The sequence below is a fragment of the Neophocaena asiaeorientalis genome, unplaced genomic scaffold (assembly GCF_003031525.2).
Source record: "Neophocaena asiaeorientalis asiaeorientalis breed wild unplaced genomic scaffold, Neophocaena_asiaeorientalis_V1.1 scaffold684, whole genome shotgun sequence".
Lineage (NCBI taxonomy): Eukaryota > Metazoa > Chordata > Mammalia > Artiodactyla > Phocoenidae > Neophocaena > Neophocaena asiaeorientalis.
In genome coordinates, this window is record NW_020174048.1 from 8,326,459 (window position 1) to 8,345,717 (window position 19,259).

General features: G+C 36.3%; 1 protein-coding gene across 1 annotated transcript in view; it reads right to left on the reverse strand.

Annotated features, from left to right (window-relative positions):
- The window catches only part of ITGBL1 (integrin subunit beta like 1), a 112,295-nt gene that overhangs the window by 21,976 nt on the left and 71,060 nt on the right, over positions 1 to 19,259 (reverse strand). The window contains exon 6 of the mRNA XM_024754020.1: positions 1,844 to 1,960. Within this exon, the coding sequence (XP_024609788.1) occupies positions 1,844 to 1,960 (117 nt within the window). The remainder of the gene's footprint in view (positions 1 to 1,843; positions 1,961 to 19,259) is intronic.

Here is a 19,259-nt window from a genome sequence, read left to right on the forward strand (position 1 = left end):
CTCTGTGCTGGGATGAAGCTCCAGTTGACCACAGCAGTAACTGGGTTGACAGCACAGTCTTAATCGGCTGCCCCTCCTCCATGCCACACTTTCCCACTCTCCTACCAGAAACTCCTTCCCCTTTCCAAGGACTTGCATCCAAATCCTTATCTCAGATTCTTACTTCTCATAGAGTTTCTCTACAAAAAAAATTCTAGTCTCTGGGGCAATTATATTTCTGATTGTATTTCAAGTAATTGGTGTTCTGGTTTGTACACTGGTCTTTTACTAGTTTGGCTAATGGGAGTCAGGTCCCTCTGGGACACAGAGGACTCTGGGTAGATGGACAAATCCAGACTGTAGACACGCAGAGTCAAGAATTAGTCTAAAAAATTATCACTTTGTGAGATGCTTTCTCACTTACCTAGTAAACATTTGATCTCTTCTAACAAGCAGATATATAGATTTGCTTTCATCTTTGGTTCCCTCCCCAAAGATAGAAAGAAAGAGAGATTCGCTGGGGGAAGGGGGGACTGGTCATTTAATGGGTATGTAGATATGACAGGTTTGTAAAATGTCAAGTACTTAACAACAACAATAAAAACGACTATAATCTGTTTTAGATATGTCTGATAACTAACACGAGTGAAAAGAGACTCTAAACTAAAAATGATATTGACATAAAGTCAAAACAGTGGGATATCACTCTGGGGGAAATTGTGGTTTAGAGAGAGATCTGTGAACTGAACTCCACAGCTCCAACCCTGAGTCTGGCACTTTTCAGTTATGGGACATTAACACCTCAAACCTCATTCACTTTTCCATTTGTGAAATGAGAAAAGCAGGAACTATCTCTGAGGATGTCTGTCACGGGAACTGCGAGAGATAAACCACCCGGCCCAACAGTTATTAAAAAGGGCCTTTCCCCTTGGCTCACAGAGAAAGGAAAGAAGAAAATATTTTTGATCAAATTCCAAGTGTTTTATAGTTGGTTAGAGAGAGAGTAGCTAGACAGATATACATAGAGGTCAGAGAGATGATAGAGATGGGTGGTGTGCCAGCCTTCCATCACTTGTACGTACATGTGCGGGCTTTTCCCCCAATAATAGTGCCCAACTGCATTATGATAATTATCTTAAAGAGATATAGTTATATTCTTTTAGTGTGATTCCACGTCCAGTTCACCTCAATTGTCCTGGAAACCTGGAAGGAACCGCAATCGGCATGCACCCTCTCTACAATATGGAGCTTTGCAAGACTGAACCCCCTTTCAGTTCCCTGGTGACCCCCTTTCCCTCCCCTGGATGAAGCTCAGGTGGACACTGGCAACATTCTACCACTGGGACTCTCCTTTCTGCTGTGTTAACCTTCGTGACAACCCTCATCTGCCTCATTCTTCCTTTGCACTGTTTATTACTTCAGCAAGTTTGTTTTGGGGTCTCAGAGCCATCATGGAAACTGAGTGTATATCTCTTGTGATTGTGTAATTAACTTGGAATATAGTCTTACTGCTTTATTTTCCAAGTCTCAGGTGATACTTACTTCCCCAATCTGTTTTTATCAGTAATCAAAACTGTAAACTGGTTGAAGCAAACCCTTTCACTGTCTTCAGAGGACTTGGTTTAGGCTCCACCATCTTTTATCAATAGCATGCTTTATCCTGTCACATACATACACGTGGATTAAATCAAGAGTCCAAGGTCCTTACCAACCTAACAGTATACTGCTTTTAGGTCTAATTGTGTATTGCTTTTTGTTTATCTTCTTTGTAACAGAATTTTTTTTTTAAAAAGAAGAAGTAGGATAAGAAAGGCAGGTGAAGCAGGCTCCACGTAGGGAGCAGAGGGCTGTGAGAACTGCTCACCTCCACAGACCACGCCGTCCAAGTCTTCGCAGCGGCGATCGTCACACTCACACGTCTTGCCATATACCCTGCTGCCTCCCGGTGGGTAGCAAGTGCATTCGCCACACTCACACTTACCTGCAAAACACAAAGGCAGAGTGCACTCAGTAGGAGGCTCACAGAATCAGGAAGGCTTGGAAAGGAAGCAAGCATCCTATTAGACTTCCTGGACCAGTTCCAGTCTGTGGCTGATAATAGCTCAGCAAATACCTTTTCCTACCTCCCTAAGCTTAAGCTGAAGGTCAAGCACAAATGCCAAGGAGGTCGGTAGGAGCTGAAGTGACAACTCCCGGCTCATGTCGTTCCCATCTTCTACTTTCCACTTTCTGTTTCATTCATTTTTTTGTTGGTTTCATTCATTTTTGAAGAATAATCCAACTATTAAACTCTCTGGGTATTTCATATTCCACTTATGATGAGACCATTTAACATAACTGGGTCAATTTTATATATTTTGACATAATTTGCCATAATGTGGTCATTTAAAAAAATATTTTTAGTGTGGGTCTGTCTGCCACATCAGAAAAAAAATGTTCATTTCAACCTGATATTTTAGTGATGATTTGGCATCAATTTTTGAGTTCATAGAAGTCATTTCAATATGGAACACATGTCTGAGTGCATGTCCTAAATACCTTATTATCCTTGACTTAAAGTTGAAAAGTATAAACATGTTTTGGAATGAGTTTGGTTCATAGTTTGGGGATTCCTTAACTATTTATCTTTATGTTTATAAACAGTTAAGTCTTTATCTTTATGTCTTTTGTTATTTGTTATTATTTCTGGAGCTGTAACTATGCCTCAAACACTATAATTTCTTCAATTCTGTCATTTTGTTTTCATAATACCACACATTGACTAGCATTATCACTATCATTTTACTAAACAGGAAATGGAGACTTACTGAGGCCAAGTTACTTTCCCTGGTGAACAAGTTCTTAAGGGACAGATTCAAAATTTATATCCATTCTCATTACACTTAAAGTTTGTGCATCTAAACATTAAGCCATATTGTATCTTAATATACTCATAATACAGCACCAGAAAGTACATTTCTTTTTTCTGAGGAATTGGTACTGGTTTGCCAGAAATTCAGCTGAGTGACTACTCCGAGACATCTGTTACTCTCTGTCATTATCCCAACCATCATAATTACACACCCACTGAAATGATCATAAGATACTTCAGGGCTGACCCTGCAATGTTGTTAGTCATTCTGTTGCTGCATTTGTATCTCGTTAAAGAAATTCTGAGCTGGGATATGATGGAAGAAAGAAAAATTAGTATTTAGAATCATATAATTTCAGAGTTGTAATTAAAGATAATCTAATGCAGTGACTCATAATCTTTTGTGGCAGAAATGGCGGGGCTATGATCCATTTGAGAATCCAGTGAAAGATATGGCGATAGAAAATGTTGTTCTGGCCACCCTCCAACCCATCTCTCCTCCAACTTGGAGGCAGTGCCAAGTTCAGCAGGAATCAGAGCCCCTCCTCTTTCCCCAGTGATACCCCTCTTCCTATGGACCGGCAGACAGAACAGAGACACGCCAGACGCTCTTGGCCGGGGCTTGGATTCATGAGGGTGAAAGCAAGGCACAGGGCTGTGGCAGAATGCCAAGTGTAACAGCATAGCAGTGAGCATCCAGGGGTAGTAGAGCTCGGCACACAGAGGCTGAAGTTTAAACGTGATGGCTACAGGGGCTGGTTCTCGGCAGTGCCTTGCTTCGCTGGGGTGCTGCGTGAGCTGATTGTCCAAGCTTGTGTTCTGAGCCTAAACTCTTCTAATAAAATGATTTTTCATCCCAGTTAATGACCTCAGTTTCTGTTGTACGCGATCAAGAACTCTGACTGGTGGGGCTTCCCTGGGGGCGCTGTGGTTGAGAGTCCAGCTGCCGATGCAGGGGACACGGGTTCGTGCCCTGGTCCGGGAGGATCCCGCGTGCCGCAGAGCGGCTGGGCCCGTGAGCCATGGCCGCTGGGCCTGCGTGTCCGGAGCCTGTGCTCCGCAACGGGAGAGGCCACAACAGTGAGACGCCCCGCGTACCGCAAAAAAAAAAAAAAAGAAAGAACTCTGACTGGTAGACCCCAGATCTCTCCCTGAAAAAATATACCAGCAAGTGTTTATTTGCTATAAAATGTCAGGAGGATCCATGACTTTCTGCAGTTTAATAGATGAGGAAACTCAAGTATGCTGAGGCTAAATGACGTGCTTAAGGCCAGCAAAGTAGACTTCAGCAGTATTGGTCCTAGAACCCAGATTTTCTGAGCCCCGGTTAATCTCCTGCTGTGCTTCTCTCATAGGTAGATGTGTGAAGGAAGCAACGATCCAGATTGTGGAGAGAGGCAAAACATAGGACTGAGGTCAGCAGTGTGGCCCTGAATGGTTAACTAGTCCATGGTGGACAGATGTGGGAAACTTCACCCACATCATTCCTGACAGGTAATCCACTCCCAGTTACCAAGAAAACAACACTTTTTAAGTTTGAGGGCATATGTATTTATGCTGACCATTTTATTAGCATTTTGAGGCATACAGGAAGTTTCCTGAATATGTATTATTGGCTTCTTTGAAAAGGATGAACTAACTACTGGCATATGTGTTTAAATATCTCCATTTCACTGTTTTCATTCTGGATAGGGTCTTCTATTTCTCCCAATCTCCCAATTTATCCACCCCCCGCCTTTTATACAGTTGGATAGTAAAGTGTTAATATATGGTCCTAGGTACATTTTTTTCCTGATAGATTGTAATTCAAGCATCTGTTTAAAATATCAGACAATAATTAACCATTTTGCAATTCATTTTTTAGGCCGTGTGTCTGTTGGTGTTTTAAAAATATGTTAAGGCAAATATTAGCTGAATTAACTTTATGTATGTAGCTCTAATTTAGTTTTTAGGATACAGAAGATTCTGATGGGATGGCAAAGCATTAAGCATTAAGAAAGGCTAATCTGTCACACATAGAAAGGTAAAGAAGAGTAAATTCTTCATGCGGTCCACATTTTAAAGGGCATTATTTTGCTATCTCAGTTCACAACTTCACTCCATTCACTACCAGGACATAGACCTGCCAGGTGAATTTCCACTCATTCTTTAAGATCCAAAGTAAATTCCACCAAATCCATGACACTTGCACCCTCCTAATCACTCATCTTCACAAAAACATCAGAATTAACTGCACTTCTCATGTGTCCTCATAATGTTTTTTTTTTTTTTTTTTTTTTTTTTTTTTTTTGTCCCGCTCACTCTCCCGCTGCGGAGCACAGGCTCCGGACGCGCAGGCTCAGCGGCCATGGCTCAGTGGCCATGGCTCATGGGCCCAGCCGCTCCGCGGCATGCGGGACCTTCCCGGACCGGGGCACGAACCCGTGTCCCCTGCATCGGCAGGCGGACTCTCAACCACTGCGCCACCAGGGAAGCCCCCTCATAATGTTTAAACCAATATTTATTGAACAGATGCACTAAATAATAATCACATGTAAATAGTTTGGTAACACTGACACAAAGCGTGAGCTTTAATGGAAGAACTTGAATTTAGAATAAGACGTTTCTCCCTGGAATGCAAAGGCATTGCCAATCACCTGAATACCTTCATTTGTGTTTTCCATAGTTATATCAATGAAATACGTTCCACAGCAAATTCATCACCTTTATTCACAAACTTACTCCTTTTCCTGGATTCTTTTATCCCGGAGAAGGTCGCTATTCATTTAATCTGTCACTGAGTCTTGAAAAAACTTGATGACATACTTGATGCCTTCCTTCTTTTAATTAACCATTCTTCTCCTTTCAATTTCAAACTTCATAAAATCTACTTTCTTAAAACATAGCTATGATGATGGAACTCCCCTTCCCGTGATGGTCCCACATGACCTTTAAGGCAGAGATCAAATTTCTCAACAAGGCTTTCTACACAAGATCCAACTCACCTTCCTAAGCTTATACCCAACAATCACAGTGCACTCATGTTCAGAGACTTTGTTTTTGTGCTCCATTTCTTCTCTCTGCCATGCACTCTACAACTTTCTCTATAAAATTCAACCTAGTGTTCAACAGCCAGCTTAAATCTGAAATCCTCTATAAACCCTTCCTTGCCATCCCTGTTTGGTCACCTGGAGGATCTGTTCCTTCTCTCTGATCCCACAGTACTTGGTTCACACCATTAGTAGATCAGTGAATGCACACTTTATACTAAATAAATACATGCCAGAACCCTACCATAAATAGTGATCTATTTATGGTCCAGGCTGATTTGTAACCTGTTAGCAGCCAGCAAAGTTCTCTGTTGAGGTAGTAGCAAACACAAGCCTCAGAATGGGAGAAAATATTTGCAAACGAAACAACTGACAAAGGATTAATCTCCAAAATATACAAGCAGCTCATGCAGCTCAATATCAAAAAAACAAACAACCCAATCCAAAAATGGGCAGAAGACCTAAATAGACATTTCTCCAAAGAAGACATACAGATGGCCAACAAATACAATGAAAAGATGCTCAACATTAGTAACCATTAGAGAAATGCAAATCAAAACCACAATGAGGTATCACCTCACACCGGTCAGAATGGCCATCATCAAAAAATCTACAAATAATAAATGCTGGAGGGGGTGTGGAGAAGAGGGAACCCTCCTGCACTGTTGGTGGGAATGTAAACTGATACAGCCACTATGGAGAACAGTATGGAGGTTCCTTAAAATACTAAAAATAGAACTACCATATGACCCAGCAATCCCACTACTGGGCATATACCCAGAGAAAACCATAATTCAAAAAGATACATTTACCACAATGTTCATTGCAGCTCTATTTACAATAGCCAGGACATGGAAGCATCCTAAATGTCCATCGAGAGATGAATGGATAAAGAAGATGTGACACATATATACAATGGAATATTACTCAGCCATAAAAAGGAACGAAACTGAGTTATTTGTAGTGAGGTGGATGGACCTAGAATCTGTCATACAGAGTGAAGTAAGTCAGAAAGAGAAAAACAAATACCTTATGCTAACGCGCATATATGGAATTTTGAAAAGCGGTACTGATGAACCTAGTGGCAGGGCAGGAATAAAGACAAAGATGTACAGAACAGACTTGAGGGCACATGGGGGGAAGGGGAAGCTGGCATGAAGTGAGAGAGCAGTAGTGACATATGTACACTACCAAATGTAAAACGGATGGCTAGTGTGAAGCTGCTGCATAGCACGCTTTGTGAGGACCTAGAGGGGTGGGATAGGAAGGGTGGGAGGAGGCTCAAGAGGGAGGGGATATGGGGATACATGTATACATACAGCTGATTCACTTTGTTGTGCAGCAGAAACTAACAAAACTTCGTAAAGCATTTATACTCCAATAAAGATGTGAAAATAAAACACTTAAAAAAATAAAAACAAATTCAGAAAGAAAAAATATAAGAAATTGAGTCTCCTCTCCTTTATTTACTAAATGGTAGTATTTCAATGATTAGTTTAATGTTATGGAGATGTAACTGTGGATTCTCAAATGATTATCAAATTAGTATTCTGATAAGTAAGAATGAAGGATAATGGAAGTTTGCAGGTCTAGCACTAGCAAGTACTCTGTTATATAACAAATTGAGAGGAAAATCTAAAGAAAGATATATCCAAAAATGCAAATAAACCAAGTAATTTTTAAAAAGACAATCCAGGAACAGGATGAAAAGGATGGAAATAACTGTCTGAAAAGAAATTAATTCAGTCAACATCATCAATATCATCCAACCAAAACTTAACTGAAATTTACAGAGTCTGCCCACTCCAGGTAAATTTTAATAAACTTAACCTTTAAGGACATACAAAAAGTTAGTCCAAAGACATACTTTTATAATGGATTGCAATCCCTATGAATTGTATTTAAAGGCTATTATACACTAGCAAAGAAGGGTAATGAAGTAAAGCAGATACGTAGAAGTTCTGATTAAAACAGATTTTACTTAAGCATTTCAAATTTGACACTTCTACAAAATACAGAAAAACTTTAAGTCAGAACATGGACAAAAAGCACAGTTTACAGCTCATCTAGTTTATCCTGAAGATACAAAATTAAGAGAGACATTTAAAAACTTTTAATAGTAGAGGGAATACAGGTAAAGTACATGAGTACACACACCCTATAGGGTTACAGAAGGTTCCTGGAAAAGGTGAATTCGGAATGAGTCTTAAAGTGTTTGTTAAATGTTAATCAGGCAAAGAAGAAAGAAAATAAATTTTAACGTAAGATTCAGTTACAAGAATGGGCTCTGATTTTAAATAAATCTGGATTTTAATCCTGGCACATCCAACCTTAAATGTGATTCTTTGGAAGACTAAGTTAAACCTCATTTATTACGGCTACAGGATGGGGATAGTAATGACACTGATCACGTAAGATTTTGGTTAGGCTAAATATTATCATACATATCAAGTACATAGGACAGGACCTGACACATAGTAAGTGGTCCATAAATAACAGATATTATTTCTATTTTTATAATTAAAAAAACATAATGGGAGACTTGAATTTCACTAACTCACATAAAATCCATTCCTTTACTTTCTGATTCTATTTCTCTAAAAAAATAAACCAACTGTATTTCCTGATCCAGAATGAGATTATTTAAGAAGAACACCATATCATCAAATGCACCTGCTAGCCTGGGAACAGAAGGTACACTCTCTACAACCTTATTTTCTTCCACTTTTTAAAAGGGCAAAACCATACTTGCAGTACATGCTCAATATTTGGAGAGTAATTAGAGGCTCACATAAAACAGAAAAGAGATTAGCACTTTACTAACACAGTCCTCCTTTGCCTAAAATAATAGGTTTACCATAGCAACCTGATTGTACTAGGAAAAGCTCCTGCCAAATGCATCCAAAGTTCCCTTGAAATTTCTATGAGAAAGAATTAAACACTTCAGAACTATAATATTCTGTACCATTTCATCTAAGTACAAATATTTTGTATGTGAGAATAAAGTAATCTTCCATCAGACATTTGAAAGTGAAGAGGCAACTTTCACCTTCCATTTCAAAATGAGCAGTGAGACTTCTTATAATTCAAGCCATACTTTGACATTACATTTGCTAGCCAAGGAAGAGATGCTCGTAACTTTTTAAAAACATGGATAAATGTCAATCCTTCTGTTTGTGTCTTCTTAGTATACAAGGATTAAAGTAATCAATCACAGACCTTTGTGAGGAAATAAGACATTTAAGCAAATGTTGTACTGATATAGTTTTCTGTTGTTTGCCCTTAGAGTGTCTAAAATTGAAACTGGGATATGGGAGTAGCAGGCTTCACTTTTCTCTAAAGGTTTTCCAAGGTATTGAGCAGAACTTCACAGAGGAAGTCTATTAGACCTCTAAGTAAGAGTATCTCGTTATTTCAACCTTAAGATTAGTTTCTATAACAATAACTAAAATTACTCAATTCATTTATTTCTAACAAAAATTTTATAAATTAGGTAGCAATATCATACGTGTTTACCAATATAACTCAGGAACTATGCGATAGACCCAAGGTTAAAAAATCAGAGAAAGAATGAGGTTGGAAATGTGGAGCTTAAGTAATTAATCAATGTGGCCCATCCTGAATGAGTCAATATAAATTAGAATAAGAATCTCATTCTTTGTAGCTGATAAACCCATTGACGGGACAGTGGGCAGTACCTTGCTTCAGAAACAAGGTTTTGGGATTCTGCAAACAAAAATCCTATCACATCCAGGCCTATGCCTGGTATTGAATTATTGATTCCATAGGGCATAAATAAACACATGCAATTGTAATTCACCATGAAAGACTCTATGGGACAAATGTCAAAGATAGAAGCAGACAACAAATGCTATTCACCAGTGAAAGAGTTGATACAGAGAAACGTTTCTATAGAAAGTTTCTTGAAGATAAACTACATTTGGGAAAAAAAGGGATAAGGTAGAATCAGACCTTAATCACTTTTAAATTCTTGCTGGTTTTGTTACTTTAAAACATTCAAAAGTGTGAGTGAACATATCACTTCCTTAACGCACATTTCAGGAGTGCTAATTAAATTGATTTGAAACAAGCGTGGACTTTCTTCCCACATCAGGGATAATCAGAGAATTTACTTTACAAATTGAACAATGAAATCCATCTAACAATAAATAATACATTTCCATCAACAACAAGCTAATCGTTTAAAATGAAGAAAAAATACACCATAAAGCAATATTTTCTCCTGATAACTTATTTTTTAATTAGTATTTATTTCTGAATCTACCAATATTAGTTTTCCCAAATCATAAAACATTAGAAAGAACATTGAGCATATATGTAAATGTATACATATATCAGAATATATGTGTATATGGTACATTTAAATTTGAAGCTATTGTAACTCCATGTGAGCAACTTATCCTCAAATGGCTCATGTAAAAAAAGTTCTTTGTACTATTCTTAAGTCTTCTAAGATCAAAAGTATCTCAAAATAAAAATATTTTAAATTTTAAAAATATGCAAGTAAAATTCTAAACATAACTTATCTATGCAGCTAAATGTTTTTTAAAAAATAAAGTCTTATCAATAATTATGTATACACTTAGCCACATGTTTTACATTCACTTTTGGAAAATATCCTTTAACGTCATATTCAGGATTTAAGCCAATTTTTTTCAATAAAGCAATGTCAAATATATGCAGAGTCTGGGAATCATTGTAGTCAAAAATGTCAGAAATTCAATAAACTTAAAATTTAAGGCTATAGTGAACTTGCTTTAACTCTATCATTTTATAGCACAGTTAACATATTCAGGATTAATAGGTAAGAGTTACAGGGGAACAGAGTTTAATATACTGTAATAAATAACATAATACACATCAGAGTAGTCCATTATAGAATGTGCTGCCATGGTAGGGAGTAAGCTTCCATCACTGAAGGAACTGAAGCCAAGAAGGCCGTCTTTGATAAGAGTTAAGAGTTTGTGCTCTGGATTCAGAAAGACCTAAGACAGAATTTAATATCAACCACTTATATGTTCTATAATCTTAGAAAATAACTAAACCTTTCTATTTTAAAATTTTCAAAATTGGGAATACCTACTTAATAAGTAACTTTAAAGACACAAAAACAGAAATATATTTTTTTAAGTATTACTGTTTGGATTTCCTAAGTACCACTGTGATATTTGTTTGTGGCACAGTGTTTAAACTTTAAGAAAAAAATAAATAAATGTATAACTTGAAGAGTAAAAGGCTTCCACAAATAGAACCACATATTATAATTTTATATAACTGGAAGTAATACACCATTTTTTCACAGCTAATCTGTTTCTCCCTCAATATGAATGTCTACTTCCTTTTTTGCTCTGCCAACAATGTATTTCAGATAACTTATGGTTTCTGTACTAAGTAATGCTACTTCTTTGAAAGGTATTTTATTCTGACATTATTTTTCAACAAACTCCTATGGCACCTGAAAGTCCTATCTCCGTTTTGTCTCTAGCCTCAGAAATAATTTTTGACTAGCAAAAGGTCAATATATAAGTCAAAGCCTCCTAAGGCAGCCTGGATTTAAGTGGCCAAGATCCTAGAGAAAAAGGAACCATAGGGTAGTGAGTTCTACCCAATACACAAATAATCCCCTTCATGCATTTGTCAAGACTGAAACTTTTTAGGGCAAGAGGATAAAGCATTAAGCAGAAAGCAACATCTAGAAGATGAATAAACTAAACAGAGCTTTTGGTTTTTTCATCTGGCTGGAAACACAGTACTTGGAACTCAGGGACCTTTGAGAAGGAGGGCATTGATAAACATAACATAAACATCCCAGGTTTTCACTTTAGAAATCATATTAATGCTTGATTGGATTGAGGTTATCTGCCTTTGTACATATGTCTGCCAGACAAAAAGTAAATTATCTCTTCATGGAAGATAACATCATTCACAAATTTCTACCAATTTTATTAAACAATATTTATACCCAATTAAAAATAGTTATATCAATAGACAAGACAGAATGACTAAAAAGGAAAGAGAAAAATAGATAATACAAAAAGGTCTAAAAATGATACAGGTGACCAAACTAGAATTGTCAGTAATGGACTTTAAAATAACTATGATTAATATATTCAAAAAACTATTTTACTAAATGGAGAAATTATTCAGAGAATCATCTATAAAAAATGAAGTAGAAATTCTGAATTTAAAAATACAGTTACTGAAATTAAAAATTGAATAAAGAGAGTCAGTGGCAAATTAGACACAGAAGAAAAGAGGCTTAGTAAACTGGAAGATAGGTCAGTGGAAAATATCCAGACTGAAGCATAGAAAACAAAAAGAATGAATAAAAAAAGCTTAAGAAATACACTGGACATGAAATAATATCCAAAGCATCTAATTGGGTACCCAGAAAAAAGACAGGATGAAGCAGAAGTAATATTTTAAGAGGTCATAGATAAGACACTTCTAATAGTGCTGTAATGGACTGAATTGTGTTTGTGTCCCCCCACCCCCACCAATTCACATATTGAAATCCTAATCTCCAGTACCTTAGTATGTGACTATATTTGGAGATAAGATCTTTAGGGAGGTAATTAAGGTGAAGTAAGGTCATTAGAATGGGCCCCAATCCTAGTGATTTTATGAGAAGAGAAGATTAGGACACAGATACACACAGAGGGGAGACCATGTGAAGACACAAAGAGAAGATGGCTACCTACAAGCCAAGGAGAGAGACCCTCAGAATAAATCCAGGTTACTCACATTTTGATCTTGGACTTCCAGCCTCCAGGCCCAGAGGAAATAAATCTCTATTGCTTAAGCCACCCAGTGCTGGTAGTTTGTTATGGCAGCCCTAGCAAACTAATACACATGCCCAAAGAATTTAAGTTATGGATTCAAGAAGCTTCATAAAGCCTAAGGAGAATAAATAAAAAGAAAACCACACAGCATTGCTGACACACAGCATAGTCAATTGCTGAAAGACAAAGAGAAAATCTTAAAAATAGTTAGAGATAAAAAGATGTATTACTTTCAAAGGAAAAAAACAAGAAGATTGACAACTGAATTACCAAAATAAATGCTTAAATCATATGGCAATGGAATGACATCTTTAAAATCCTGAAAGAAAGTGCCAAATTAGAATTCTATGCCTAACAAAAATATCCTACCAATTTGATTACAAAATGAGAACGTTTCCAGGCAAACAAAAACTAAAATAAGTTGTCACTAGAAGAGCCTTATCAGAATAAATATTAAAGAAAACATTTCTTCACACAAAAAGAAAATGATCCATCCAGAACATAAACATTAAAATAAAGAAAATAGTGAAAAATGAAAGTAAATATAGGGGAAATCTAAATGAAAAAAAAACTCTACAAAATTAAAATAATGTTTTGTAAAAGTCAGTCTAGAACTTAAATTGCACGATGCTAGAATAACCTTGACAACAAAATCACACAAGGACATTATAGGAAAAGGATGTTACAGATTAGTATCTCTCACGAGCTTTAAATCCAACATTTTCAAAAAATCATTTCCAAATGTGTTTAGTCCAGGATTAGAGGGTTGGTTTAACCATTTAAAAATCCATCAAAATATTTCACCACATCCACAGAAAAAAAACCATATTATAATCTAAATAGATGCACACTGTATATTTGATAATATTCAACACTCCTTCATGAGGAAAGAATAAAGGGATAGAAGCTAACTTCCTAATTTTGATGAAGGTAATCTAAAATAAATCTACAGCAAACATCACATTTGGAAGTAGAATATTGAAAACAGTTCCCCCAAGACTGGGAGCAAGACAAGAATGTCCACTATCTCCATTTCTAAACAACATTGTACAGACCTCTTATCAAGTGCTCTAAAGCAAAAGAAAGAAGGAAAGAAAGAAAGAAGATGCATAAAGAAAGAAGAAATAACACTGTCATTATTCACGTATGCATGATTATGTTGGTAGAAAATCCAAAAAACCTACATATAAAGTATTAAAATTAAGAAGTAAATTCAGCAAGGTCATGAGACACAACTGGTTAATATAAAAAAATTAGTTCTATTTTGTATAGCAAAAACAAAAAGGACAAGAATTTTTAAAAGATATAATTTTGATAACATAATGGTATGTAAATGCAGAGGGACAAAAATAGCCAAAGCATTATTGTCAGAGAAAAGTGGATAGAGAAATTACAATACCAGATTTTTACACATACTATAAAGTTATAGCATTTAAGACAAGTGGAACAGAATAAAAACACTGGGAAAAGACCCATGCAATATAAGGTCACTTTATTTATGACAGAGGTGACATCACAGTACAGTGGGGAAAGGCTGATTTTTCAATAAATGGTTCTATCTAGCCTGGACTAGTCACTTTTGCTTTTCAGAAATTGCTATCTGTTCTCTTCTCACATATTGTTACACTAAGCTATTGAACTAAATGATCTCTAAAGCGTCACAGATGTATTCACAGAATTTGATTCATAAATCATCAATTGTAGCTACCAGTCTTGTTTTCTAGTTAAATGTTCCAAATATGTCTGGTCAAGTTGTATAATTTGTTAGACTCTAACAGCAGCTACCAAGGTATTACTTGCAGTATTTTTCTCAAAGACTGTTACTATGCAATGCAAATATAAAAATCATACTAATTTATATAACTTATATCTAAATATTTAAATTATGGCCTTCCATCACAAATAGAAAGTTGCTTGTAGTTCCCTTCAAATCAATTCATTTTCTAGAGAAACTAAGACCAACACTTCCTACCATTGGCTATAAAGTAATAGTAGTTAAATATAGAAACATAATTCCAAATAATGGAACTTACTAGGGTCATAAGTGATCCAGACTGATGGAAATACAGATATATTCTCAAAGTATATCCTAATGAATATTGCCTGTAAAGGCAAAAAGACAGTAGTTAAAAGTCATGGAAACAGTTCAGACTGGAGGAAGACGTATGAGAAAAATTGCTTGACCTTCTTTTTCACTATTTCAAGATAATGAAATACTTAGTCATAGCAGAGACCATAGAGACTTCATGGCTAATCTTAGTTACCAAGAAAAACTGAATGATGACCAAATCAATGAGGGTGCTCTACGTTTCTTGGACACTACCAGATAAGAGGAAACATTTCATTTTGATAAGAGTATCACATGGTAGTGTAGAGATGTAGGAAGAAAGAGAAATATGCCTCCAATTAAGGGAAAGAGGAAAGAAGGAGGGTGCTAAAAGAGAAAGAACTCTCAAATACCTGTGATTATCTGTTTGTATTAGCAACACAGAAAAGAAGGTCAGAAAATAAAGGTATTGGAAATGCAGATCTTTCATGCAAACCTTCACATCTCCCTGACTATAGGGAAATGTAGGAGAAATAGTAGTTTGTGTGAAATAAAACCTGATCTTACTTTGGGTCCCTTCATATTATGAGTTAATCTGTGCTTATGTGTCTCTCTTATTCAAATCTTCAATAAAATCAAAGGAGTGAATATAAAATAATAAAAACAAAACAAAATCACATGTAATTGCTAATGGTCAAAAACATTTATGCCCCTGCTTGAAAAGCAATGTCTTTTTTGAAGGAACAGGAAATTGCAATATCAGCTCTTCAGTGAAATGACTTCTGCTTTCACCTGATGTATCAAAAGAAATAGGCCATTCAATCACTTATAGCAATAATAGTTAACATTGCTACTGCAAAAGCTATTCAGGGAATGAAATGAGGTAATAAAAGGAAACAAAGAAAGCCTATGAGATCAGATGCTTTAAACAATGATAAACTCTACATCACACAAAAAGCAGTGTTGGAGGAACCCTGATTACTCTTGTCTTGAGACATCTTTGGCTTAAATACATCTGATTGCCTGAGAGTCCGAAGGATTGATTGCTTGCCCATGATGTGTTATGTAATGAGAAACTGCATTAATTCCACTGGGAATTTTAATTTGCATATTCCTTTTTTTTTTCTTCTAGCAAATGACAACTGCTGTGTGGGAAGTATAGTTAATAAACATTCTAAACTTATTCTCTTCCAAATCTAAGTTTCTTGTTTATCCTCCACTTAATTTTAAATTTTATTCATTTATTTTTGGTGGGGAGATATGATTTTAAATATGAGTTTTTATTAACTTTCACTTTTTGAAATAGTATTACAAAAGATATATTACAATGAAGTACATAGTATGTAGGCTTTAGCTTCCAGCAATATGAAAAACAAAAAAATATTGGACCTAAAATAAAGTGTCTGTTCCATTGCTGGGCTTATGGGAAGTCATGTAATTCTTCAAGAACTATGAGCTGGGGACTTCCTTGGTGACACAGTGGTTAAGAATCTGCCTGCCAATGACTATGAGCTGGAACAAGGGCAATTACCATAAGCCCATATGAAAGAGGTCCTGAGGGTAAAAGCCTACATCAGCTCTTCAAGCAATGAAAGTGGAGAAGTTGAATTTGAGACTCCTTGAGTAAATTGGGGACTCTGGAAAGAAGGCTAAAGAGATCCAAGATCAGTAATATCCTGGGAGAATCTAACACAAATCCTCACTGAAGAAAGGTGTCCTGAATTTACACTTCAAGATTTTCTAGCGTTTAGAATAAACCATCTATAAGCTAACAATTGAAGACCAACAAATAGGTACACACAAGGAAACAAACCACCATGAGTGAAAGCCAGCAAAAACAATATTAATTTTAGCTCTGTGCTAAAGACTTGATATTGTCTAGAAGCCTGTCTTGCTATCTTTTTTCTTGAATATATTTTCCATAGTGACTCTAATATCTGTATCTGATAATCCCAATAAATGGGTCATTTATGCATGTATTTCTATTGGTTGTTGTTGTTTCCTTGGTTTTGTTTCTTATTTCTCTGACTGAATGTCAGAAATTGCATATGGAAAGATTACAGAGCCTCTAGATGATAGCCTTTTCCCCAGAAATAGTTCACTTCTTGTAAGCAGATACAGCAATGTGTCTCATCCTGGGGAAATTTTGCCCCCCGGGGGACATTTGGCAATGTCTGGAGATATTTCTGACTGTAATGATGGGTTGGAGGTGCTACTGACATCTAGTAAGTAACGAACAGAAACACCGCTAAACATCCTACAAAGCACAGGACAGCCCCACAGCAAAGAATTATCCAGCCCAAAATATTAATAGTGCTGCTATTGAGAAACCCTAAGATGAGTGACGGCAGATCACCTTAATCCAAATAGAGATGAGCTCCCCTGAGGCTGAGTTGCATTTATTCCTTGTTTACCCCTCCCCTTTCCAAGAGGTCCAAACACACTGGCATCTGCACTCATGCACACACATACATGTGCACATATAGACACTCACATGAAAATTAGCCCACCCGAGTCTATACTTCCTCCTTTAAGACTGATCATTGTCACCCCCTTTAAGAAGCATTGTCTGCCACTTCCTCAGTCCCCATGTACAACCACCACTGAAGGCCTGATTAGGCATCACTGTGATGTTTAAAACAGAACCTTGGCAGCACTCTAGCCTGATACTGATCGATACTGATCAATCTAAACAGATACTGGTTGATCTAAAATATACTCCATGGTGTTGAGTCTGCTTTACAGTTTTTAATCTAGGCTGCTCATCTGCATCTTGTATTCAGTTTTTATGCAAATCGTTAAAACTTTATGCCATTACCTAAGGCTCCCACTCACTATATTTTTTAAATGTATTCTCCCATTATCCCCTATTTAAAAAATCACTTCCCTAGTTTCAAATCAAGATTTTTAAATATCAAACATGAAGTCCCCTTTACTTTTAAAATTATGATTTAACTGATTTAAATGTAGTATTATCAAGGCAATACATAATTATAACTCAATGTATGATAAATGTAAATGAAAATAAAATAATACATATAAGGCAGGAAATCCCCTGTTGAACTCAGCTCCAGGGACAATTATTGTTAACATTGTAATGAATTTCCTTCTAGACTTTCATCTACACTTATTTTTACATATATGAGTAAACAAGGCAATATAATTTTATCTCAAGTTATAACATAAGTATTTTAGCTAGGAGCATGTTGTAAAGGATTCATTTTAATTAAGATCGTTCTTCCAGTAGCCCTTTCTATGACCTAAGCTATGGTTGGACTTAATCCCAAAGTATGGTATTATATTTTTTAAAGAGCAGATATATCTGGTACCAGCCCAAACCTCTACTGCACACACTTGAATTCCTCCTGCTGTCAGAATTTCAAGTAGATTAATTTACTTAAAACTTGACTTATTGGGCATTCTCTCTGCGTAGAGACAGAATGCTGATTTAGTCACTTAAAAATCAGTTAGTAGACCATCTGTGGGAGAAGAAATTCATCTTTCTACACTATTCTTTTGAAATTTCTCATGAACTCTTACAAATGAGCTTCTTTGTCATGTGTGCCACCCAAGGGATAAGAAGGTTGGGGGCGGGGGGGGGGGGGGAGGGGAGTCTTTCCTTTGCCCCCTTCACTCAGGGTTGTACTAATGCAGATTATTCAATTGAGAACCATTTGTTCTCTGCTTCATAATCTGTGGAGACAGTCATTAATATTCAACCACGTGAACAGCATTCTAGGTGTCGTATGGAACACAGAGGGAGAGAGGCTAAAATCTAAGTCAAATAGATGAGTCTATGAAGACTGATGGCCCCAAGGAAGAGAAAGTTACCCTCCAATATGAATTCCAATTTCCACAGAATGAAAACTGACCTCAACATATTTTGTAACTATAAAGGAAACTACTACTGTACTTTGGGCAGGTTTAGCTAACATGTAAGGGGAGTAATACAAAATAAAACAAATCAAAATGAAAGAAAGGGGCCCACAGTAACATGCAGAATGGGGATAAGAATGTATCATAAGATGTTTTTTAAAAAGTTTTATTTTATGTGTGATGGGCAAGTGAGGAGGAAAGTAAAATTATACCTTTGGTGTAATTTGTTTATGGATTTGGTGTATGTGTTAGGCTGTTTACCAGGATCAGTATATCATCAGATCATCAGAGAGGTGGCAGGTTTGATAAAGGCTTAAAACAATGAATTAAATGAAATGTTAACAAATAATTTATTTAAAAAGCAAATGATGAATTTTTATGCAACTCGAATTAAAAACTGAAGGTACACTGGGCTAAGCATAATTTTAAAGCTCACTGATTTAATACAACCTAAATGTAGCAATTATATTCATACTCACATTTTAACCCACACACACTACATCAGCTTCATTATGTTTAAGGCCACGTCAAGGCACTTTCCTTTCCGCATCTGGGCTAGTTTCCCATCAGAGGTAATACGGGGAATACAGTCTAATCAACTTAATCAACACTATCTGAGCACAAGAGGAACCTGAATATATATCTAAGATGTATTTTACTGACAAAAAAGAAGT